General features: G+C 40.0%; 1 protein-coding gene across 4 annotated transcripts in view; it reads right to left on the bottom strand.

Annotated features, from left to right (window-relative positions):
- Positions 1-25523, bottom strand: part of AGTPBP1 (ATP/GTP binding carboxypeptidase 1) — a 60094-nt gene that overhangs the window by 16348 nt on the left and 18223 nt on the right. The window contains exons 1-14 of one of the 4 annotated variants that reach the window (XM_080972299.1): positions 24258-24451; positions 18492-18619; positions 17765-17832; positions 16137-16200; positions 15345-15491; positions 13917-14048; positions 13346-13439; positions 11536-11573; positions 10465-10673; positions 8247-8424; positions 5760-5851; positions 4977-5093; positions 2675-3381; positions 1672-1710 (exon numbers count right to left, since the gene is read on the bottom strand). In XM_080972299.1, coding sequence (XP_080828425.1) covers positions 1672-1710; positions 2675-3381; positions 4977-5093; positions 5760-5851; positions 8247-8424; positions 10465-10673; positions 11536-11573; positions 13346-13439; positions 13917-14048; positions 15345-15491; positions 16137-16200; positions 17765-17832; positions 18492-18619; positions 24258-24367 — 2123 coding nt within the window. In that variant the 5' untranslated portion in view covers positions 24368-24451. Of the gene's footprint in view, positions 1-1671; positions 1711-2674; positions 3382-4976; positions 5094-5759; positions 5852-8246; positions 8425-10464; positions 10674-11535; positions 11574-13345; positions 13440-13916; positions 14049-15344; positions 15492-16136; positions 16201-17764; positions 17833-18491; positions 18620-24257; positions 24452-25523 lie in introns of those variants that run through there. The other 3 variants (XM_080972301.1, XM_080972300.1, XM_080972302.1) reach the window with 3 other exon arrangements.

The raw sequence follows: 25523 nt of genomic DNA, 5'->3' as shown, positions 1-25523 counted from the left end.
TATCTTAGAATATTTCTTCCATTACAACTAAACAAAATCACTGACATAGATATTCTAAGTTTGCTTCCCTGTTTATTTTATTATGCCTTAATATTTTCTGCATATTGGTAAGTGGCCCAGCTCACACATAACGCTAAGTCAAGGTTTGTTTCACCAAAGTGTAATTTATTTGAATGTCTGAACCCAGCTTAGCAGACTAACCATGGTTTATTTTCCGGCAACAAACCACAATGTGAAACCATGGGTGGTGACTGGCTTATGAAGTACTGTTTGCTTTAACTATGGCTTGGCACTATGTCTGAACACAACAGCTACGGTCTGTTTGGCAACTCCACCTCAGGTACATTCCAGGTTACAAAGGTAGATGGCAAGAGCAACTTTGTTTTTGTGTGTGTGTGTGTGTGTGTGTGTGTGTGGTTTTTTGTTTTTTAAAAAACCTTAATTTGTTTGCTTCTCTGCAAGATGGCCCTTGGCTTGTTGAACAAACCATAGTTCAGCATTCTGTAAACACAGTCATTATATTAAAATCGTTTCAGAAGGTAAGTAGGAAAAAACACATCTTTTAATGGAATAGTTTCGCACATGCTTTCAAAGTCTACTTGTGACGCTAGTCAATTCAATTTTTTTTGAAATTATCTTACCTATTTTTTCTCAATACCAGAGGACAACATTATCTGATTTGGGGGTATTGCCAAGACCTGAAAAATAGTATTAAGCTAGACACTGAATATCTCTCAGTGGTCAAGTTGTAATTACACTTATTTATTATTTTGGAACTTTGATTCTTTAGAGCCATGACTAACTAACAACAGAAGCGTCAACACTTCTAGTACACCTTTGAATCTTTCACTCACTGAACGTACAGTGCAAGGAAACCAAATCTTTAACTATGAATGTTGCTACATTTATCTGTAACTCGCACAATGTTAACATGAAATTCTCTGAATGTGGTGATGGAGTCTTAGTTGTCACTGCATTTGTAACTGCACAAGACATATGCAACAAGAAGGAGTAATGCTGAACCAAAACTGAGGCGCAGAGGGCATCTCCATCGCATTTTCTAGCTCTGGTCCTTCCGGTAGCAAATGAAACCTGATCTAATTTGTAAGGCAAACACTTCCTTTCAGGTAATAATCTAAGGTACAGTCCACCTTCACAATAATGTAATCCTTGTTGTAGTCAAATTCTAACCTTAAACACAGAACCAAGCATGACAGCACAAAAATGTTTAAAGATGAGGACATCAGAACATTTGCATCTGGTGCCCTATGAACAAATGAAAGCAGGGTCTTAAGGTTCTCCAAAGTCTTTCTGAGTGTTTTGTCAACAAATGACCAGCATCAGTCGCTCTACTTATCTGCACAGCATGCTGGGACTCTGGAATGACTGTAGATTCTACGTAGCACCACACCACAAGCTTTAGTAGCAATTCACACTGTGTATTAGAGCAACCCCATGTGTTTTTGACATTATGGAAAAGAAAAGGAAGATTTTGAAAGAGAAGAGAGAAACCAAGATCATTTTTTTAAAAAAATGGATTTTCTGCCCTATCAATTTGGAATAAGGTTCAAGGAAACTGCACACACCCATTCACTGCCAACTATTGCCAAAAAGGAGTTCAAGAGACCCCGATGTTATGAAGGAGAAATATCCAATATTTCTTTCACATACATCAGAGTTCGCATGTGACTGCCAGCCATTCTCTTCTTCCTTGTGGAAGAAAGGGAATAAAGTTTGAGATTATGAAACACCTGTGAAGTCCAACTCCTTTTTTCCCCTTTTTTACAACAACAGATCTTAGCATTAACATCGTACTTTAGCATGTTCAAGGCAATTTATATGCATTAACCCAGTAAGCTATACCACCTCCCTGTGAAACAGGTTGCTGTTATAATCAAACACTGCAAGTAAGGAAACAGAAGCTAACAGATTACTGAGGTTCATGGCAGAATGAGAGCTAGACAAGGGGCTTCCCAGCTCAGCTCAGTTTGCTACTGCACCACATCTATCTCCTGCTTTGTATATATACTTCAGAATATTTATTTCAAGTTCTCAGTGGGCTTCATTATTGTTAAGGGGGGAGGGAGCTTATGAGAAAACAAAATTCTGTGTTCAAAAAACATTCCCCCGTATTAGCGAAGAGCAATAGTCACAAAGGGAGTTCCCACTCATGGAACAGGGTGTTATCAGTTCTTTACTTCCTCTGTAGCCCTTCTAAATCCCCAAAGACAGTTTCAGGGAGGTTCGCAAGAATTGTGGGGGATATAGGGGGAAATGGCCACCTCTGCACTGGCTCAAAGTCTCTTCTGTTCATAAAAAAAATCCTCTGCATTAAACCCAACAATATTTTATTTAATTTTACTGTTCACAGTACAGTCATACCTTGTGTTAAATATGCTTCAGGCTGAACGCTTTCAGGTTGCGTTCCACGGCGACCCGGAAGTAACGGAATGGGTTACTTCCGGGTTTCGTTGCTCACGCATGCGCAGATGCTCAAAACGACGTCAAGCGCATGTGCAGAAGCAGCGAATCGTGACACATGCAGACGCGGGTTGCGTTCTGCTCAGGATGCGAACGGGGCTCTGGAACGGATCCCATTCGCATCCTGAGGTACCACTGCAAATCGTAGCTTTAGATAATCCTTGAAACATGTTAAGAGAAATTGGAAACTCACCTCTGCACGCCGTAAGGCCTTTCAAGAATAGGCTCTTTAAATGGAGGTGGAAAGTGTCCGAAATAATCAGGATAAGCCACTTCTGAATATTCAGGAACAGACTTCGTATTTTTCACTACCTCAATATAAAGTTCTGGGTCGTGGAGTTGTAGCTTATCAGGCGCTTCAAGCATCACTTGCTCCCCCAGAGAAATGGAACAGGAAATTTCCTCCTCTTCAGGCTCTGCTCCAGAACAGCACAGCTTTCCCAGCTGGACAGACCGTCCTTCAAACAACACACTTCCGCAGGATGAAGCATGTTGAAAAGGTTTATTACAGGCAACTTCACTGAGGCTAGTTTTACACTCTTTTTTGGTCATGGCCCTTGTACTATAAGAGTGCTCATTTTTGGAAGCATTTTGCAACGAAATTCTGTCAAAGTCTCTAACTATTTCATGGTTTAGGCACTGGCATGATGAGAACAATTTCTTGCGATCGCTTTGATTCTGTAAGCTATTGTCCGTGTTGCTATCACGGTTTACCAGACCCAAAAAGATGGGTCTTTTGTTACAGTCCTCTGTTTGTAGAGGAGGACCCTCCTTCACGGGAATTTCTGTTGCAGGGTTTGCTGCAGATGGCTCCTCTCCAGCAGTAGGGACAACAATAGGCCCTCCTAGGGTTACATTGGGTGAAAAAGGCTTTGGTTCCTTGGAAACTAAGTCACACTCCTTAACATTAAGGAGAGAAAGGAAAAAGAGAAGGGAAAATCATTATTTAGACACTTGATTTAACAATGCATAAATAACACCAAAACTCCTGCCCAGAGACCTTACAGTCTTAAGTTTTCAAAAGTGGAAGAATGAATCAGAAGGGAGAAACTTCCAGGCAACAGCAGCAGAATACCTAGAAGCAGAATACCTAGAAGCGGAATAAAAAAGGAGGCGCCAAATGCAGGTGAACTTGTTTGCAAGAACAAGCAGAATGTGAAAAAAATGAGAATAGAGATGTATTTCTAAAGAGCTTACACATTAATGCAGAAATGGAAAAGCATAAGGAACAATTTAGCAATATGTACAAATAGCAAATATCTTATCCTACTTAGCATTTCTGAGAAGGAAAAGAGTAGATCCTGACAACAGGCTACATTCAGGGAAAGAGAGGACGCAGTAGGGCAGAATATCTCTGAGTCTGACAGCAAAGGGTATGTTGGACTTTGGCAGGACATGAAGAGCCCCACCATTGGCAAGATCGGTTTGTTATCTTTAGATTTAAAAATTCACTCAGGAGCCACTTCCAGTAAGATGTGAAATAGGACAGGGGATGAAAAAGAAGTGGAGAGAAAAAGCAAGAGTCAGCAATATAAAGGTGCTTGGTGAAGCCATAGAAACAAAACAGAAAAATAAGGTCAAAAGACCGTTAAAGTAGGGGAAATCATCAGAAAGGGACAGCACTCAGAAAGACATCGAGAGAACCAGGAAGAAAAAGTGTCACAGAAACCAAAGACACAATTAACAAATTAACAAAAGCAGCAGATAGCTGAAGGAGGAGCGCTGAGAAGAAACAATTAGCTGGAAAAGGGTTATTACAAATCTTGGTTACAGTGCATTCCATTAAGTGAAGGCCATTCATTCAAGGAGTCACGTAGGGAAGATGAAAGGGTAGCAGCAAAAGAAAAAGAGAGGTCTAATTAGGTGTTTTTCTTTCAACAAGCCTGAAATCAGATGAGTAAAAAGTGAGCAATGTTATGAAGAAAAAGGAGGGGTATGCTAAGGAAGTGTCAAAAGAGCATTCTAACAGCTTATGGGAAAGGCAGATGCTGTTCCCTCCAGATGTTTCTGACTCCAGCTCCCAGCATCCCTGACCATTGGCCCTGCTACATGGGGCTGATGGGAAGTTGGAGTCAATCAAGATCTGGAGGGCATCACACTGACTATCCCTGCCTTAAGATCTCCACTTTAACTTACAGAAATGTGCAGGTTTATTTACAGGTGGCAATCAATTCATGAGGGGGTTCTGTTCCCGGCCCCTGTGAGCATCGGTGGAGCGTGAATAAACACACCCCGTCCTGCCTTCTTCTGGGTGCCAAAGGACCTGCATGTCAGCAACATTGCATCAACTGGACACACCTAAAATGGTTTCTGCTTGTACTTACTGTGGCAATTCATTTTCTTTCTCCAGTTCAGTTGTTTGAATACCAACTCTGCAAGCTTTGAATGCTCATTTGTATTTCAATAGACGTAGCAGCCAAATAAAACGCATCTTAGCAAGACTCCTAAACTATGCTTTTATTATTATTATTATTTAAAGATATCAATGTCTGTACCTGAAAGTCCTCTATAAGTTCTGGGAAGAACTGTTCATACATTTTCAGATCTTCCACTGATCGCCCCAATTCCTGCTTTGGTTTCAGTTTGTTGATATCAGTCTCTATGTCATCATTCTGTTGGGGAGGAAGTGAACTTGCATTATTAAAAGATTTGTGGGATACACGATACAATTTCTTTAAGGTAACTGAGAATGTCTAGTATTATCTTCATACTGCAAATAAGGTTCTTTTGGCACCTCAAGAGAAAATACACAAAAGCTCTTACTGACTGACGAGCTGATACTGGAATGGATCCCCAAAGAAGGAATCTTCCTCTGTTCAACCCATTGAAATGATTTTACAACAAGATGCTAACATACTGGTTAATGCCCTGATTTGTTGGAAGTGTTGTGATGTATTGTGAGGAAAAATATACACAGATAATGATCAAATGAAGAGAAGAGAAGCTTCCTTTGTCACACAGCATGGGGATGGTTGGAGACGGGGGGCTAATATGCACAATGATGTTGGGTTGTGGCTTCCATGTATATATCACTAACCCCCATCCACACATTGAGAGTTCAGACAAATGGCTCAACACGCATTTTCAAAATGCTTTGCTTGAAACAAGACAATGCAACACCTGTCCCTTCCCCGACTGTTTTTACAATTAATTCACAAGCAAATTTATGATTTGGAAAACACGATGCACGCACAAGCAATTTTTCTAATGAAAAGCTAATGAAAGCTAATGAAAATAATTGCGCAATATCTGAGTAGTATGCCCTCAGTTCCACTAACCTTAAAATCTATATCATCTTCATTATCATTTTCAATCTCGGACTCTGTTTCGGCGTCATCATTGTCATCACTTTCATCTACTACGTCATCCACTGTGATATAAAATGCTCTATAAGTAGGGCAGATGTACGTTTTCTACAACATGTACATCCCAGAAAAGAAATGATGCATGTGAAACTTTTCACTCTCCAACTGAAACCTAATACTACTTATGAAGTTAAATGAGACCACATGCTGAATATGTAATTACACAGATTCTCAATGTTACAGAAACAAATCCATTAAACATAAGAGGACATGAACAATGTAAGGTAGAACAGAACAGCTAAGGCTATGCAAGCTATCGAAAGTTGTTCTCTGTATCCTCCAGAGAGTAGAAAGAAATCTGGTAGTTTTTGCCCTTCTGAGGCACTCCAGCATCCTTGAATAAGGCACCTTAAGTAGAAGCCCAGGGGAGTACAGAATAGAATGGTGGCTTATGTAACTGTTCCTATACAGGATTATTTAAATATGAACAAATTCGGCAGTTTTAGAGCAAGGCCTTTTAAGCGTGGAATTACATTAATCTTGACAAAAGCATGCTCCAAAACCTGCATTGGTTGTGAGTCCTGGAAGACCTGCTCCCTGCCTTGCAGGCCTTTTCCCACCTGGCCTGGGAGGGAGGGGCCCTGACTGACTCCAGCTACAAAAGCTGAGTCTGCTAACCAGACTCTTGGGCTGGGTAATGCTTCGGGGAGTGTGTTGCGGGCGGTGGTTGTTGTTGTTACTTATTTATTTTTTGGGTATCTTTATGTTTAGTGAAAATTGTTCAATTTGGTTGTGTACGTTTTGATGTGTTTTATTTATTGTTTAGGACTGCATTTGTTATATTTGTAACTATGTAAATGTTTCTCATGTTATAAGCCACCTTGAACAGAGTTTTAACTAGGGAAAGGTGGCATACAAAGAAAATTATGTATGTGTGCATGAATGCATGCAATGCATATGCATATGCAGGAAAAGTTGTATTTGTGAGAAAAATAGCCAGTGGGCAGGAGAGGTGCTTAACCCATTCCATGCCCACCATTTCTACACTTGCATTCCACTCATACCCTCAGCTGTTTTTCCTACCCCACTGCTTACTTCTGGTTTTGAAATGAGTGGGGAGATCTATAAATCTGCCTGGGGGGCACTGAAAATGGCTTGATGGATTAAATATTAAGCACTTCCCTCCTCCCTCTCCTCTACAAGGGTTCCACTACCCCCTTATTTATTTTGCAAAAATCATGAATTTGAAAACCATAAGGAGTTTAAAATTACCCTTCAGCCAAACCCTTTTCATTTTGTGCCTTGTACCCTCAGAGTAATATCTGGAGGGTTTTTTTAAAAAACAAACTATAGAATACTAACAGAATTTACAAAATGTATTGGGGGGGGGGAGAACCTTCAAATTTAGCTTGTGGGGGTGGTCATTTGCAAAAAGTTTCAAATGCCTAACATCTCCAGCATCACCGTAATGGCCACTGGCAAAGGATCCGACCACATACACAGTCTCCACAATGCTACCATTAGTAATTGACCTTCTAGATTCAGAGTCAGTAGCTTAAGTGTTGACACAGGAAAGTTGTGCAGCAAGCAACTATTATAGCTGTGGGTGAAAATATAGTTCTATAAAAACTATACCCACAAGTATCTCTCCCTCTGCTGTTGGTCTTGTGTTCAGACAGGCAACTCCCCATAGGTGAAGGGCAAAAAGCAGTGAGAACAGAACCAACAGCATGGAACTGGGTAAAGAAGTAGTATGGCTAAATTGGAGGAAGAGGCAGACAAGTAGTAATTGTTATGCCTGAATTATGCAAGCCTGCATTCTTTTATTGTTGGCCTTCTTTGTCTCTGAAAGCATATGTCTTCAATTCATGAATGGAAGCCCAACTTTTTATTTTAGATACACTTCAAGAAGACCGTACACATGGCTGTACACTAGACCATACTCCCCAATGCACCCATCCATTGTCAACTTCAAACTTTAAGTGGATGAAGTGTGAAAGTACTTTCACTCCTGAGATACACAAGCAAATTATAATTTTAATGTTTTGAATGCTGGATTAATAAAATGAATTTAGGATATACAGCACACATTTTCAAACTCATTCTTTTGGATCTGTCAGGCTTATTATATATTCTAAAGACTTCAAAAGGCAATGAAATTTTTTGCAGAATTTATCTTTGTGTAATAGATCACTTTATTATTTTACTTAATCAAAATGAAAACTGAGGTGTCACATTTTGGTCTCCTATTTATGAGGCATAAATTTCAATAACCTAAATATATAATCTTTTCTTTAAAAAAACCAACAACATTCTGCATTTAACTGTACAGTATTAAGACTTCAAAAGTAGGCTGCTAGAACAACCAGATAATTATAAGCTTCTGTGTCTATGTTTTTTCCTAATCCTCATAGGAAAGCAGATATACACAAGACCATGATGTTTCAAAATTAAGCATACCTTCAGGAGGCAAACTATACAGCTGATACACTGGACCATTAACAGGGATGACAGGTAGTTGGAAATGGAAAGCACTTTTAATGGTTGGCAGTGGAAGACGGTTTTTAGGATAACATTTTCTCATGATTAGACTGGATGTGTTGACCAGTGGATCAAGCGTCCTTACTGCAAGGCATTCCTAGTACAAATAAACAAGCATTATAAAACAAAGCACTGCATGTCAAATAATTTCATTGTTTGTGCACTATCATTCTACTGTGGTAAACTGCTAGGAATAAGAACTCTTGAAGGAACTTCATTTTATGATGGAATATTTACCTTGATTACGTATTGTCATTATTAATATACACACACCTTCAAATGATCTAAGCCAGGCATGGCCAAACTTGGCCCTCCAGATGTTTTGGGACTACAATTCCCATCATCCCTGACCACTGGTCCTGTTAGCTAGGGATGATGGGAGTTGTAATCCCAAAACATCTGGAGGGCCAAGTTTAGCCATGCCTGATCTAAGCAGTTCACATAGACAATATACAGAATAAAAGACAGTTACAGATACAAATCACAAACTTCAGTATATAATAGAGTAAACTTAGAATGGAGATAAAATGCAGTCTAATCAAGGCCTGAGAAAAAAAGAAAGTTTTCAGTAAGTGTTGGAAAAATATATAAATTTGGTGCCTGTGCAACACATACAGGGACAGAGCTCCAAAGAATAGGAACTACCAACCCAAATTTCAGTGACACATAACTGCTAACTGGAAACTGCTAACTGCCACATAACCGTGGGGCTTGGAGTTATCAGTAAAAATTGTAGCATAACTCTAGTGAAATGAACAACATTCATGAACTATTGCTCAAGTTCAAAGGCGCCATAGCCCAAGGAAGTTGGGAAAGAACAAGGTAAATCTCATGTCCTCCTGATACAAGGTAGAGATGCTGGAATCACCGAAGCAGAACTGTTAATGGAATTAAAATCAAAGTTCAAACAGCAAGGAAGTTTTTCCACTAGAGCATAACATCCCAAGTGGGATATTCAAGAATGACTGCAGTTTACCAACATATTGCAAAATGTTGCAAAGGACATATGTTCAGTCTTGGTTCAAATGCTTCTGCAAAAAGTCTATGACCAAATTCCTGATTACGTACGTTAACCAACTTCAAGTAGGTCAAGTACCCAATAATGTATACAATCCAATTTCAAGACAAATGGCCTTGCATAACTGTAAAAACTAGAACGTCATAATTCAGTTTGGAACAAATCAATAGCAGCACAGGTGTAGAATCTGCTCCCAAGAAGATTGAGGGAAGAACTGGCATAACATTCAGCAGATTTTTGCGTTCCATTTTGCTGCTGCATTTGCAGTAGATAGAGGTGGCCTAGTTCAGCCTTAGCACCAAGAACACTGCAGACATTGATGCTATCATACTGCTTTTAAGTACAGTCGTACCTTGGATCTCAAATGCCTTGGCTCCTGAACAAATCAGCTCCCAAAAGATCAAAACCTGGAAGTGAGTGTTCCGGTTTTCAAACATTCTTTTGGAAGCCGAACGTCCAATGGGACAGCCAATCAGAAGCCACGCTTTGGTTTCCGAACGTTTTGGAAGTCAAATGGACTTCCAGAACGGATTCCGTTCGACTTCCAAGGTACGATACATTCTGTTCGACTTCCAAGGTACGATACATTGAAATCAGTTTTTTGTCTCCAATTGGTTTAAATCTCCATCTGAGTCTCCCTCAAAAACTATCTGAAGTTCCACACTAACCCTTTCTAAGATACAATTCTTTAAAAATAGCTTTTAAAGATTTTTTTTTAGTGTACCTTCTCTATGCGTACTTCTTCCCTTTCTTAAAATCCACCACCACCCTTTTTTTGAGCATGATTCCTTGATAGTGATAATAAAGATCCATAGAGGACTAAACAGATTAATACAGAACAGGGATATCAATTGTTAAGAGATGAGGTGATTGGGTAATGAACTGTCAAGTACAGATTAATTTAAATTTATAATGTCAAAAGTAGTAGATGAGATTGAATGCATTCCCTGTGATGTATGATGATTTTTCAGTTGATGAATAATAGCAATAATGCAACTTTTAAGATTTTACCCATGCACTGGGACATGCACACAGGCAACTTTGCATTATCATCTTAATGGTACATATAAATACACTTCACTGTGCATTCACAACAATATAAGCTTTTTAAACACTTACTTGTGAAGTGTTGTACAGAATTTTCATCCCATTGACATCAATGAATGCTTTTCTTCCCAACTTGATGTTCGTAATGCTCTTTATAGACTGCAAGATGCCCTTGCGGATCAACATGTGTCTATGCCGACTATCATGGCGATGCCAGTCTACGTAAATTGTCAAGAGCATTTGGACATAGCCTCTGTCTACGGCTTTCCTTGCATTTGTTTCTTGGAGGGGGGAAAATTCAAGAGATCTCAAGAAACTATAAGCAGTTACAACATGCCAAAATGTACCAAAATATGTAAAAAATTTTTTTTTAAAAAAAGTCTTTTAGGATAAAATACATTTAGAAATGCATACACTGAGATTATATTGTAATAAAATATGCACTTAAATATTTCCTCCCCATAACATGTTTTTAAAAAAATCATTGCTAATTGCTGTGATTGCTGTGAAAACAGGATGGAATGGACATATGAACATATGCAAAATTGGCACATACAATAAATAGACTTATCCGCCCATACCAAGCTGTAGCCATGAACAGTTATTACATCAGTGTGGGGTAGCTATCAGAGTATTAGACTTAGACTGGGGACACTTGAATCAAATTCCCATTTAGGTTATTAAACTCGCTGGGTCCATTTAACATTCTTTCATCCCAACTTAACTCTCAGTGTTGGAAAATTAAAATGGAAGGCCAGGGTGAATGTATACATTTCTGAACAAACTGGAGAAAGTTTAGGAAACAAACTGTAATTTTTAATAACCCTCAATCAATAAAAATAGATATTGGAAGCAATTCCAAATAGCATGATGAGTACTGCAAAACAGAGATTAATCCAAAGTGTGCCTAACAGATGTATGCATTTTCTAAATATTTTGTTCTATTCTCTCATCAGAACAGCTCACTGATATAATAATCACAGAATTGCTGAGTCTTTCAATACACAATACTGGCTACTAAGCTGCAATCCTTAAAATGTTTATTTTCAGTTTTACCTGTGTAAACACAGGGTGATTGCCAGCAAAACTTATTTTAATCTGCTCACATTCCGTATCTTCTGAAATATTAAGGTACACACTTACTTGATTTTAGCAATGCAGCAAGGGTGTCTAAAGCAACTCTGTGAATATAGATATAAACAAAAAACAGACAAACTATTAGATTTAGGTAACATTCCTGATCATGGATAAGCATCCTAACTCTGCATGTGACTGCAATCCTAAACATGATAAAGTGTTGAAAATGAGTTTTAATTTGTTTTATATTCCATAAGTTTGGTCTACCTGCAACAGCAAGTATCTTGGGGGTAGTGTGAGTTGAATGGCTAATATGCACAAGAACCGGGCACAAAGCCCATTTATACTCACCATGTTTTCCCAGTTGCCACGCCTCCCCTCCTTGCCCCCCTCCAACACAAAAATTCAGCACAGCGGAAGTTTTTTAAAGCTCAGTTATAATAATAATAATAATAATTTATTATTTGTACCCCGCCCATCTGGCTGGGTTTCCCCAGCCACTCTGGGCGGCTTCCGTATAAATCAAAAATACACTAAAATATCACAGATTAAAAACTTCCCTGAACAGGGCTGCCTTAAGATGTCTTCTGAATTTCAGGTAGTTATTTAACGCTTTGACATCTGGTGGGAGGGCGTTCCACAGGGCGGGCGCCACTACCGAGAAGGCCCTCTGCCTGGTTCCCTGTAGCTTTGCTTCTCGCAATGAGGGAACCGCCAGAAGGCCCTCGGTGCTGGACCTCAGCGTCCGGGCAGAACGATGGGGGTGGAGACGCTCCTTCAGGTATACTGGGCCGAGGCCGTTTAGGGCTTTAAAGGTCAACACCAGCACTTTGAATTGTGCTTGGAAACGTACTGGGAGCCAATGTAGGTCTTTCAAGACCGGTGTTATATGGTCTCAGTGGCCGCCCCCAGTCACCAGTCTAGCTGCCGCATTCTGGATTAGTTGTAGTTTCCGGGTCACCTTCAAAGGTAGCCCCACGTAGAGCGCATTGCAGTAGTCCAAGCGGGAGATAACTAGAGCATGCACCACTCTGGCGAGACAGTCCGCGGGCAGGTAGGGTCTCAGCCTGCGTACCAGGTGGCGTTGGTAGACAGAATTGACCTGCGCCTCCATGGACAGCTGTGAGTCCATGGGATGACAGGGCAGAGGAGTGGAGGCCACAGACAGGATGGGGAGGGCCCAAGTCATATCCCACCCGTGGGCTAAAAGTTCGCTACCCGTTTTGAAAGAACTTAGGTCATCTCATGGAACTCAGTGGGCCTTAATTCCAAATACATGTGCAAATGATCAGGCTGCATGTCTTTTGGGTACGTAATTAAGAATTCAGATGTTAAAAATAGATTGTCTGGTGCATTTATGTTATCATCAATTCATTCTTCCTTAGTTCTGTGAATGTATCAGGTGCTGGTTCTTGCTAGAAGGAGCTTGCGGGGGGAGAAAACCCAAACCCCTGTAAGGCACACAGAACAAGTCACATGGTTCTCTGGATTGTGGCCTATGAAAGCAGTAGATAGGCTATTTCAGTATATTAAGTCTCAAGGACAAATACTTGAAAACAGATGAATCGATTCAATTGTTTTCCAAGACTCGTTTAGCATAATTACTTCAATTGACCCATACAAATCACATTCTCCTCCCCACCACAACAACTGCTTGGTTTTATTTATCCACTGTTTGTACTTACAATCCACTCTTCACCAAATGACCCCAGGGTGGGTTACAAAAAGTATCACAATTAAATCAGGTGCAATTTACATTCAAGTTGTAAATGAACAAATGTCAAAGTTAACAAAACAGCAGCACAAAACAGCAATGCAGTATTAAAATAAATACGGTCCACAATATTAAATATATATATTCAGATTTTCTACTCACTTCATAAGACTGGTGTTCTTTTTGCTAAAAGGACCAATTATCTTAAATATCAATTCCACGAGTCCATTCCTGCCCAAGGATACAGCATTTACAGCTGAAATTTTATAAAAAAAAAAGTTACACCAAAGTGCAAAGTTATAGATATAAATGCTTACACTTGAAGCAAGGCAAATATAACCAATGCAAATACAACCAAAACACCATATTACCTATTTATATTTCAGTAACTTAGCATAAAAATCCCAAAACTAAGCACTCAACTTGAAATTCTGTATGTGCATGTCTAGTGAAGTTCCAGGATATCTAAATGCTACTTATATGTATAAACTCTAATGCTGAACTTTACGGCTGGCAAAATCTTTTTCCCTCTACCCACTAAAACTGCTAGATCTACATACCTACTCAGCAACATTCCATGCTCAGGAGTTAGAAAGCCAACATACAGATTTTTATAAGAAAAGAGAAAAGCTTTCAGCACTAATGTAAATGGGAGATGAAGGTCCTTTGATCTTTCATATTAAACATCTTTGAAAACTGAGATACACTGAGAGAAGAATGTCACGGTACTTACAATTAGTTGAGTAGACTCGTAAAACTTGGAGACAAGGTAATATTAACCTTTGATTCTGCAAGTTCTGTTTCACTAGGTTAAGAGTTATATTTAAAGCACCATTAACTCTGGCTTTTACTCCAAATTTTTTATCTGGAAATTCAAAAGGAACAGCAGCAATATTAGAACCCATGCAAACTATAATTTGGGGTGGGGGGTTAGCTGGCCACAGCTTTTTAGATTAAAAAACGGCAGTACTTATTTTCTTATTTATAAAATTTCCGGCCTTACCACCATAAGATCCAGGGTAGGTCACAATGACCTTAGTAAAGACATGCATCTTCAGCACATAGCAGAAGCTGAATAATGATGGTGGTAGACACACCTCAGTGGAGAGGGAGGGTCCACAATTTAGGGTCTACCACAGAGATATATCTCTCCTCGGCCACCATTCCCTGCAATTTTTGGGGTGGTGGAACTACTACAGGAGCCCCATCAGGGGCTCATCTTTCAGATATTTGGGTGTCTAAGTTATACAGGGCTTTAAACATTGATGTGAACGACTGAACTGAACCGAGAAACAAACTGGTAACCAAAACAAGGAGACTGCAGTGACAGAACCCACAAATCACACGGGACAGGACAATGAATTACCCACAGAAGGTGGAAGAGAAGTTCATGTTAGTATCTGAACAATATTCACTTGATTTGTTTCCCTTCCAGCCCCGTGCATGGGTTGATCTCAGTAACATAGTTTGGTACCAAGAAGGCCCTACATAGGGCTATTGCTCAGTAGAACAGCCCAAGCTAAGCAGAGGCCCAAGATTCAATTCCTGGCCATGGACTTTTTGGGAAAAGAGACCTGCACAACCTACAGCCAATCTGTGCAAATGATGCAAGAACCAATTTACTAATTCAGGTGCCTCAAGTGGCCCCCAGTTTAGCTTTAGCTTCCCAAAACTGTTCCCCATATGAATTTGCAAGCCTCCTTCATAGCCATGTGGTTAAATTAGAGTACCTTCAGTTTATTTTCCCACCTCGCTATCCATTTCCCCACTTCCACTACACAATCTCGCTGCATATAAACGGTATCACACCTGCAATAGCCACTGGAAGGAGAGCGAGATATTGGCGCCTCCCCACTCAGATCTACCATTGTTCTTCCAATAGTGGGGTGCAGTTTTGTGGGGAGAGAACTAGGCCCAGTTTGCACTGTGTGTCCAATCCTGAACACAATCAAAGTGAAAAACAAGGGGCTTGTGGGAATGTCATTATCTGCTAATCCTTAGTAGAACAGACTTGCAGAAGAAGCAGTCACGGCTTTTATTGAACAGTGCCAGTAGCAGAATGAGTTCTTTTTTTGCAGGGGTTCTGAGCCTGGGAAAGCCACACGACGGCAGCTCCACAAAGACAACATATGCAAGAGGATTTTAGTTACGTTTGACTTACCTTTTGGGCCAATTTTTGCAAGAAGAGAATGAAGGAGCACCATTAATTCTTCATTTGGAGGGGATTCTTTGCTGACATTCACAAGCAATTGCAGTAAAATCTGTGTCCCTCCTCTAGAAACAAGAACACTTGTTCTTCTGCTACTGCCTAGAAATAGAACATGAGCCATTAGCAGCAATGCTAAGGTATTCAGATTTTACTACCAACTCTTAAAGGTAAAGGGACCCCTGACCATTAGGTCCAGTCGTGACCGACTCTGGGGTTGTGCCACTCATCTCGCTTTATTGGCCGAGAGAGCTGGCGTACAGCTTCCGGGTCATGTGGCCAGCATGACCAAGCCGCTTCTGGAGAACCAGAGCAGCACACGGAAACGCCGTTTACCTTCCCACCAGAGCGGTACCTATTTATCTATTTGCACTTTGACGTGCTTCGAACGGCTAGGTTGGCAGGAGCTGGGACCGAGCAACGGGAGCTCACCCTGTCGCGGGGATTCGAACTGCCGACCTTCTGATCAGCAAGTCCTAGGCTCTGTGGTTTAACCCACAGCACCACCTGCATCCCTTCTAACAACTCTTACTTTTTAATAATATAGTCACAAGTATAAGGTCACATGTATAAGGCCGGTCATATATAAAAGGCCAGATGAAGTATTTATTCTCTTTATGGCAGAAAACCTTAGCTATGTAAGTGTTTCTAAACTATCTAAGACTATAACAATTCACATTTATTAGATAAAAGACACTACAATCCTAGACAGATGTTACAAATTTGCAATTTAATATAAAAACACACCTGCTGCCACCAGTTCATTTAGGATGTTCAAGATATTTAGTGTAGTCTGAAGATCTCGGGTATTCTGAAATGAACAGAATATTTCATACTTCTCATATTATACCTGTCATAATACATATCTACAAACACTTTCTGATGGCAGAAATTTGAGGAGGAATTAAAGAACCTCTTAATGAGGGTGAAAGAGAGCGCAAAATATGGTCTGAAGCTCAACGTCAAAAAAACTAAGATCATGGCCACTGGTCCCATCACCTCCTTGCAAATAGAAGGTGAACAAATGGAGGCAGTGAGAGATTTTACTTTCTTGGGCTCCATGATCACTGCAGATGGTGACAGCAGCCACAAAATTAAAAGACGCCTGCTTCTTGGGAGAAAAGCGATGACAAACCTAGACAGCATCTTAAAAAGCAGAGACATCACCTTGCTGAGAAAGGTACGTATAGTTAAAGCTATGATTTTCTCAGTAGTGATGTATGGAAGTGAGAGCTGGACCATAAAGAAGGCTGATCGCCAAAGAATTGATGCTTTTGAATTATGGTGCTGGAGGAGACTCTTGAGAGTCCCATGGACTGCAAGAAGATCAAACCTATCCATTCTTAAGGAAATCAGCCCTGAGCGCTCACTAGAAGGACAGATCGTGAAGCTGAGGCTCCAAACCTTTGGCCACCTCATGAGAAGAGAAGACTCCCTGGAAAAGACCCTGATGTTGGGAAAGATTGAGGGCACAAGGAGAAGGGGACGACAGAGGACGAGGTGGTTGGACAGTGTTCTCACAGCTACCAACATGAGTTTGACCAAACTGCGGGAGGCAGCAGAAGACAGGAGTGCCTGGCGTGCTCTGGTCCATGGGGTCACGAAGAGTCGGACACGACTTAACGACTAAACAACAACAAATATGCAAACACGTATTCTTAAAGCACTGGGATGGGGATCCTGGTGCCCTCACAATGTTGTTGGGATTCACAACTCCCATCTGTCCCACCACTGTGGTCAATGGTCAGGCATTATGGCAGCTAAAGTCTAACAATATCTGGAGGGCCACACATTCCCTTGCCTTGACTTAAAGCTTTAAAAAGTACTAAAATTCCAGAATCAGGACCATGAATATAAATACAGTAATATTTTAGATCAGGCATAGGCAAACTCTGGCCCTCCAGATGTTTGGGACTACAATTCCCATCATCCTTTACCACTGGTCCTGTTAGCTATGGATGATGGGAATCTGGAGGGCCGAAGTTTGCCTATGCCTGTTTTAGATATAAAAAATGACAGCTCTATCTCTGACATCAATGCTCTACGCTAGGTTTTCAAATCACATCTTAACAGTGGCACTGGACAATTAACCAAAACAATCAATTCTTTTAAATGCCATTACTTTGGGACACCATTAACTTTGTGTTAAGTTTTGAATCCTTCATTTAAAAAGAAGTTGCTATAGCTAAAATCTCTAACATCTGCTTTAAAGGAAAGTAACAAACTTCTTACTTTATCCCAAACATGAAAATCCAGTGAACAGAGTGACTACTCTGACTGAGAAGCAAACTTTAGAAATTGAAACTGTGCAAGAAACTTAAGTCATACCGACACACTATTTTACCATAAATTAGTTTTTAAAACAAAAATAGTACCTCTAAAGTTGATAGAATAACTTCTATTCCAGTTGAACCTTTTGCAGTCATTTCCTTCCTGATTTTTTCTGAAAGTTAAATACATGTGAGCACTTGATAAACCAGGAAATTAATTTCAAATGTGGGCAACCAGATAGTAGCTGCTGAAAAGCATAAAGTTCAATAGTAAAAAATGTTTTTAATCCCCAATGGTGATTACTTTAATTAATAAATAACAATCTACATTGCAAAAATACTAGATGCTTGAAATTATTTCTTTTAACAATGTAATAATTCCTACCTATCTGCATCAACAGAAATTAAAGTAAAAGAAGACTAATATTAGGAATGAACCTCATTATAAGAAGGGAACTTTTTAAATACTGAGAACTCAGCAAGACTGGTAAAGAAAAAGCAAGTGTTATATATGTGATATAACATTGTACCACCAGATGGCGATGTGGAGTCCCATTTTTCTCTACTCGTTTTCCCAGTTTAAATTTACAACGTTTTAAACTGAAACGCTTCTTTGATGTGTCTACATCCAGCCTGAGCTAAGTGACTACATCTTCTAATCAAGAAAAAAGTGTTTCGTTCTATGTATGCAAGCATACTGACTACAATTTACAATCAGAACATAACTCTGTACCATGACATATGGGATGACGTACGTATATTATATACAGAATATTTTCATGAGTAAAGTGCATATAAATTTAAAGGCTGATTTCAATGTACAAATATTTACCTTGACTCTGAGCCAGGTGGAGAATTTTTGATGTAACATATCTGGTAGTGTCTGCTTCCACTAAACATTCTGTGTTGATCTTTTCCAGTTGTGACAGCAAACTCAGAATCCGAGAATTGTTTGTTAGACTGGAGCAAATAAAATTATTATTATTATTATTATTATTATTATTATTTGATATTGTTGTTTTTAATATGACAGGCATTTTTCAGAGTGGCATTTTAGGAATACTTAACATTAGGGTGATGATCCAAAAATTAATAATTAGTTAATTACTCTCAGGTAAGAATGTAGCCTTGGTCTTCGTTTAAGGTTGACACTGTGGAAAAACAGGGTCCTTGTGCCTTTAAGGGCTGTATGAGAAGCAGAAATTGAACAAGTTAAGCCCGTTCACAATCAGGGACTGAAGCCGACTTCTACTGATAACCATGATGTTGTTGGGACAGGGGAGCAGCAATTACTGTACTCTCTAATTTTCTGTTATGCCATGCCACCCTATCACAGCCATTTGGTGTTATGCTACACCCACTTGGGAGCCAATTTTTGACTGGCACCCACAACACCCTCTCAAAATTTGTGCTGCATCTATTGGTCCAAAAAAGTTGGGCAACCCATGCTTTAAAGGTTCCAGTTATCCGGACTTCCAGGGGAGGCGCCTCCGGCAATGGCGGAATTCCTCTGACCGGGAGGAATCTGCTCCGTGGAAATCTGGGTCTGGCCGCCACGGCGAAGGCGGAGACCCGTTAAAATCACAGGCGGGAGAAGCCTGTGAACGTGGGATTCGGCGGGCACCTTTTGCGCCTCCCCCACTCGCGGGGAACCCCGGTTTTTGGGGCTCCGGAGCGACGTGGGGTGAGCGGCGCGGTGCATCGAATCGTCTGCTTCTTCCATGGAGCGAAGCCGCATAGCTGTTGCCGGAGAGCGCTGACCTTTTCCTGTGGACAATTTGACTTTAAAGTAATTACCTGTGAGTAGAGCTGAAGCGGAAGAATTGGATTTCTAAATGTTTAATTTGGTACCGTAACGGGGAGGTTCAAAACAGGAAGTCCGCCTTCCCTTTTTGTAAATAGACTGAGGCAATGAAGTTGCAAGCTGGAGTCCTGGAAGGTCTTTTGTAAAAGATCAAATTTCCAATGGTAAAGAACATTAAACCCCCTCTTGGAGGCAGGAGAAGAGAGGGGGAAGTTGCGGATTGAGTATGCCTGCGGGAGAGAGCGAAGAGACTTAAAACACCGCCGCTCTGACCCTGGAAACGGGCTGCTAGTAGGACTGACGTCTTTTGGAATGTTCATTGACAGCGTTTAGAACGTTCATTGACAGCTAGTTAAATAAGAGAAACACATTGTTTCTACTGTCTCCGGCTGCTTTAAAAAGGAGTAAAAGTAACTGAAAATTGAAACTAATTTGAAACTAATTTTGGATTGTTTAAAAGAGGGTACTATTGACTATTACAAATAGAAACTGTTTCCCCCTAGTGGAAGCCTTTGAAACCGGTTGCTTTACAAGAGCTGGACTAGGGGAATTTCCAGCTGCAAGTTAAAAACCGTGAGACTCTGGGACTGACCTTGAATCTTTTAAGTGTTATGGTAAATGGAAGAGGAAAAACAGACCAGTCAACTGTTGACAAAACATTAAGGTCAGGGAGGACTTGGTAACAATCCAGGAGAGGTCTATCGTTGGGCCCTTCTGCTCTTTCTGTTGCTGTCTTTGTACTAGTATATTTAAAACCAAGAGGAATGTCGACAGAAGAGGCTTTAGTGGCTGCATTATATAAGATAAATGACTCATTGGATCAGCTTCACAGGAAAATGGACACAATAAATGCGAAAGCGGATGTTTCAATTACTAAAATTAACTTAAATATAGAGAGTATAAATAATACTAATGCAGAAACCACCCAGGGATTGATGCAGGAACCTATTTTGATGTGGCGGGCTGTGGAGGAGGTCAGGGAGGGAGCTGTTGCTGCTGAGGGTAGAGTGACACAACTGGAGAGAAAGAGAAAGAGAGCCCCAGCCCTACAGAGGCAATTGGATGAACATAAGTTGACGCTTGCTATGACTGAACTTAAAGAAAAACAGACGAATTTGAGGATTAGAGTTCACCTTTGGTGGACATGCCCAAGGATTAAGACACTCTGGGAGATGATTCATAAGGAAATGAAAAAGATATTTAAATATACCCTTTTGAAGAAACCAGAGGCCTTTCTCCTGGGCATGGTCGGCCAATTGGTGTTAAAGAAGAATAGAATTTGTTTCATGTCTGCAACAATAGCAGCAAGAATACTCATCGTGAAGTACTGGAAGACACAAGATTTATTCATTCGGGAAGAATGGCAGATGAAGTTGATGGACTATATGGAATTGGCGGAAATGACTGGCAGAAATCCGAGACCAGGGAGAAGAGCTGGTGGAAGAAGACTGGAAAAAGTTTAAGACTATTTATAGAAACACTGTAAAAATAATGAATGTTAGAAAAATGTTGGAATGAAGTTATATGGCTTTAGTAGAAATGCTATAAGGAATCAAGTATAAATAGTGTATTAAAAGGAAAATAAGGCTAGAATATGTTAAAATAATTATAGGATATAAAACAGAGGAAGATGGAAAGGAATTGCTGAAATAATTAATAGAAGTGGAAAACAAAAAGGGAGGTGTGAGGAGGTCGTGGAAATAAGGGAATGAAAGATAAGACATTGAAATTGTTTTTTTTTTAAAAAAAATGGTTTGTGTTTTGCTTTGTTAGTTTTATGTTTTTCTCTTTTTTCTTTTTTTGTTCTTTTTTGTTTTTTTGTCTTTCTGTTTTGTTGTGTTTAAATGGTTGAAAATTAATAAATATTATTTTTTTTAAAAAAAAAAAAAAGGTTCCAGTTATCCATTGTGACGTCACACTCTTAGCCAGGGCTACCATCCTAGAATCCATTACACCCAGAATTTCTGATGAGAAAACAGGAGAGAAAAATCCTCCCTTTTGCCTTTTGACATTGCTGCTGCTTTCGAAAAGCAGGGGACAGAGTGCTAGTGATGGCATGAAACTTCATCTTCTAAGAATTCCTGAAAGCTCTGGAGAGGAAGGGTAGACATTTGAAGACTTGTTTCCGGTTTGGATTCAGGTCCTATTAACACCTTGGTTTCTATTCCAAGCCAGCCTCAGACAGACTTTCACACCATCTCTAGTTGAGACAACAAGAATTTCCCAACCTGGCAGAATTTCAGTTCTGATTAGTATCAAAAGGTCCATTAATTAATCCATTATGTAGCCTTAACATACCCCAAGAGAAGAAATATAAACTGCAAAGAAGTGGAAGTTTATTCAAATAAATTTTAGCTTTATCAGGCAGCCCAGTGATTTACATTGGCTTCCACATTGAGCTGAAGGAATGTGATTAAGCAATGTTTTTCATTTTATAATACATTTAAATTAAGAATATTTATAAAGTAATTCTACTCTCAGTCATGGATCCAGAGGCAGCTGTCTTTTGAAACTCTCAAACTAAAATAGGCCAACTGGATTTCACATCAGGGGCAGACTCAAGTATCTGATGCTAACAATATCACTTAACATCTTGCTTTACCCGATCTGAAATCCAGGAGGTGAGAATATCTCTGTGTTCACCTCTTCCTCTCACCCCAGTTCAGGACAAAATTCATTTTGCCTTGTCAGGCTAGGCGTATGTCTCTGTGTCTTTACCAGTAGCCTTTAAGGCAGGGGTGGCTCACATGGTGCCCCCTCCAGTTGTTGCTGACTCCCAACTCTCACCAGCCCTAGCCAATATTCACTTCTTGGGAATGAGTGAATATAGAGGACCACAGGCTTCCCATCCCTGCTTTAAAGCAAGAAGATACACAAAATCATCCATGGAGACAGGGCTGCACTGGACTAGTTACAAATAGCACTTTAGGTTGGTTGGTTTGAAAGAAGTGTTGATTTTGCCTAGATTGAGATAATCATCGAAATGTTCACAGATCAGTTTCAACCCAGGATGGTATTTTTAAGCAATTGAGTTAGTATGAGGTTTTCATAAATTCTAGGCCTATTATCTGAAAACAGATTATTTTATTTACTGGCAATACTCCTAACAAGTCCACTGAGTCATCATCAGGGCTCAGAACCGTCATGGATCTCTTACACACTTTTACACATACACCTCAACTTACCTCTAAGCATCTACAGTGTAACACAATCTTTAAGCCATTAATGACGTCCAAAATGTGACTCCACTGGTAAAAGTACACACGTTATTTTTGGAGTGATACCATTATGTAACTTTCCTTTGCCATCGCCTTTCTAGAGTGACAAAATGCTCCTGTTGCATTTAACTGGCACCATAAGCCATTCTGCTTGTCAGCTTACCATGCAGCTAGCTTATACAGCAAGTGACAATTTGTTATACACGTTACAATGAAATATGGTGAGCTGCAATAAAACTAAAAGTATATGGCACTAGTTTAATAAATACTGCCACTGCTGGTTTACCAGAGATATGATAAATTACTATTCTTCACTCAGCAGCTTGAAAACAGTTCAACTGCAGTTAGAAAATTATTCTGTATTTACCATCAAGTTGCTCTAAGACAGAGATCATCAATGTGGTGCCTTCCAGATGTTGTTGGACTCCAACTCTCGCCAGACCCAGCAAGAGTTGCTAACGGCCAGGGATAGAGGGAGTCAGAGCCCACCAACATCTGGAGGGTACTGTGCTGGCTATCCCTGCTGACATATGGCTGTATTTCAATCAAATACTTGTAAGATGCCCCAGGAACTTGGTGGAGAGGTTGGGGTATAAACAAGCCTCATCTAAAATTCACAAAACTATTCTAGTAGGAGGCAGCCTCAAACAGTGGTACCTCCAGTTACGAATGGGATCCGTTCTGGAGGCCCAGCCGTATCCCGAAAATTTCGTAACCGAAGGACTGCTTCTGCGCACACACGAGTGGCAAACCCACTTCCGGGTTTGCTGCATAACCTGGAGGTTACGCAACATGAGGTACCACTGTACTCCTACATAGATACTGCAGTAAAACACGCAGTGACACAGAAACTGATACACTGGCACACATTCAAATAACCAAGGATCAGTGTAGCAAGTAAAAGCTATCTCAAGGTTCCAAGCTCTACTACATCACGTCAAAGCTGGCAACTTCGCACAACTGGCATAATCCTGATTACAAAATTGTATGTGCTACTTGCACAATTAAAGCTGCCCACCAATGACATCCATATAAACGTAGATGTGTTTTGGGGGGAAAAAACCTCCAAACTATATATAAACACACATTATTATTATTATTATTATTATTATTAATCTGAGAGTGGAGTTGAGGTGGTTTAAACAGGCAAACTATTCTGAAAACGGGGTGCAGCTTTGTACATTTATAGACAAAATATTTTAAAAGTTTAAAGGAAGTAACATTCTCCCTTATTACATCTTTCAGAAAGATTAATCTCTTCCATGTGATATATGGAAGTTTGTTTTGGGACCAACAACTAATAGTACATGAAATAGGAACTTTCTAGAGAATTACTTTTAGGATACTTAGAGCACCAGCAAAACTTAAGTAACTGGAAACAGATACGCTGTTAGGACTAGTCTTAAAATAAATTGTTATGGAGATCCCAACTACTCTCAAGGCTGATATGAAAATAAACTGAGCAGCTGGAAGCAAAAATAGATGTTAAGTAAATAGTAAGTATAAATAAACATTAAATAAATAGTAAGAATGTTTCCCTTAGTATTATCATCATTCCACAGGCTTTTCCACTCACCGGGGATTAGTTCCTACAGGCCAAGGATGAGAGGAGTTGTCAGATCCTACCCACTTCCCAAGTGGTCTAAACATCCTGACTCTGATATGGATCCGAGTGCCGCGCCTCATGTTTGCATTATTTCCTCTAATAATGCCTTTGACCAAGCTACAAACTAAGTGCAACCTACAGCTTAACCATTTCTTACATAGTGACCTTATTCTAGAGTCCAACCCAGACACAATTGCATCGTAGGAAGTTACCATGGAAACCATTTTGTGTCATAAGGCTACAATTCCTCTAAGTTTACACACTCTGAGAGTTTTATTGGATTCAATAAAAATGATTCTGGAATAAGCATAAGAAATGTTTAAATTTATTTGCAAACAAGTTTCCTTAAAAAATATATGGGGTGAAGAATGGCCCCACAAAGTACCAATTCCAAAATAACTGGCACTTCAATGGATGACGTATTATATAACTTATATGTAGAGCAGTTCAGATTATTTTAAGCACATGTATCCAATGCTCCATGTGCTTAGTCCCACTGCCATAATGTAAGCCCCGCTTACATTCTTACATATGGCTTGATCAGGCCAACATTTGGTTCAGCACCCTGTTCTCATAACGGCCAATCAGACACAAGTAGGACCTGAGTACCAGAGCACTCTCCTTCTAACAGCTGGCTAGTAGCTTTCATTTCCTCTCATCCCACTGCACATCTGAACCATCTGGAGCTGATTTTGAGGGTGTGTAGGGAGCTTGAGCAGACCAAAGAGGAAGTTCCATTGCACACACAGAAGTCTATTATGCCAGCAGAGGTGCATCAATTTCCATTGCGTTTATTATATACAAGTGAAATCACGACTAACTGCAACTTCTAAGCATATGTTCACTACTAACACAAACCAGTGATAAGCTCAACAGTGATAAGCCCACATGCAAGATCATAGTAAGTGTCAGTTTACAGGATGCTATCACTAATTTCTAACCAGAAGTGTAGTATGTAAAGCAGTAGGGAAAGGAGGGACATGAAAAGAGCAGCCGTCTGCTCATGCAACCCTTGGATCCAATCCAATTTCCCAGTTCACATATCATGGTGAACACTAGTTACAGGTTTATCGCAAATGCTGACGTAGTTCCCACTGTGATCCCTTTGAGTCTGTAGCCATTGATGGATTGCATCGTAATCTCTATCTTGGTATCTACTCCAAACCAGGGATCATGGTTTGTTTTGCTCAAACAAAAAAAATGGGTTATTGTAAAATTACATGGATAGCATATAAG

Source organism: Podarcis pityusensis (genome assembly GCF_964106645.2).
Source record: "Podarcis pityusensis genome assembly, chromosome: 11".
NCBI classification, from domain to species: Eukaryota; Metazoa; Chordata; class Lepidosauria; order Squamata; family Lacertidae; genus Podarcis; species Podarcis pityusensis.
Note: the sequence above shows the minus strand (reverse complement) of the source record. Positions and strands in the feature narration are given on the sequence as shown.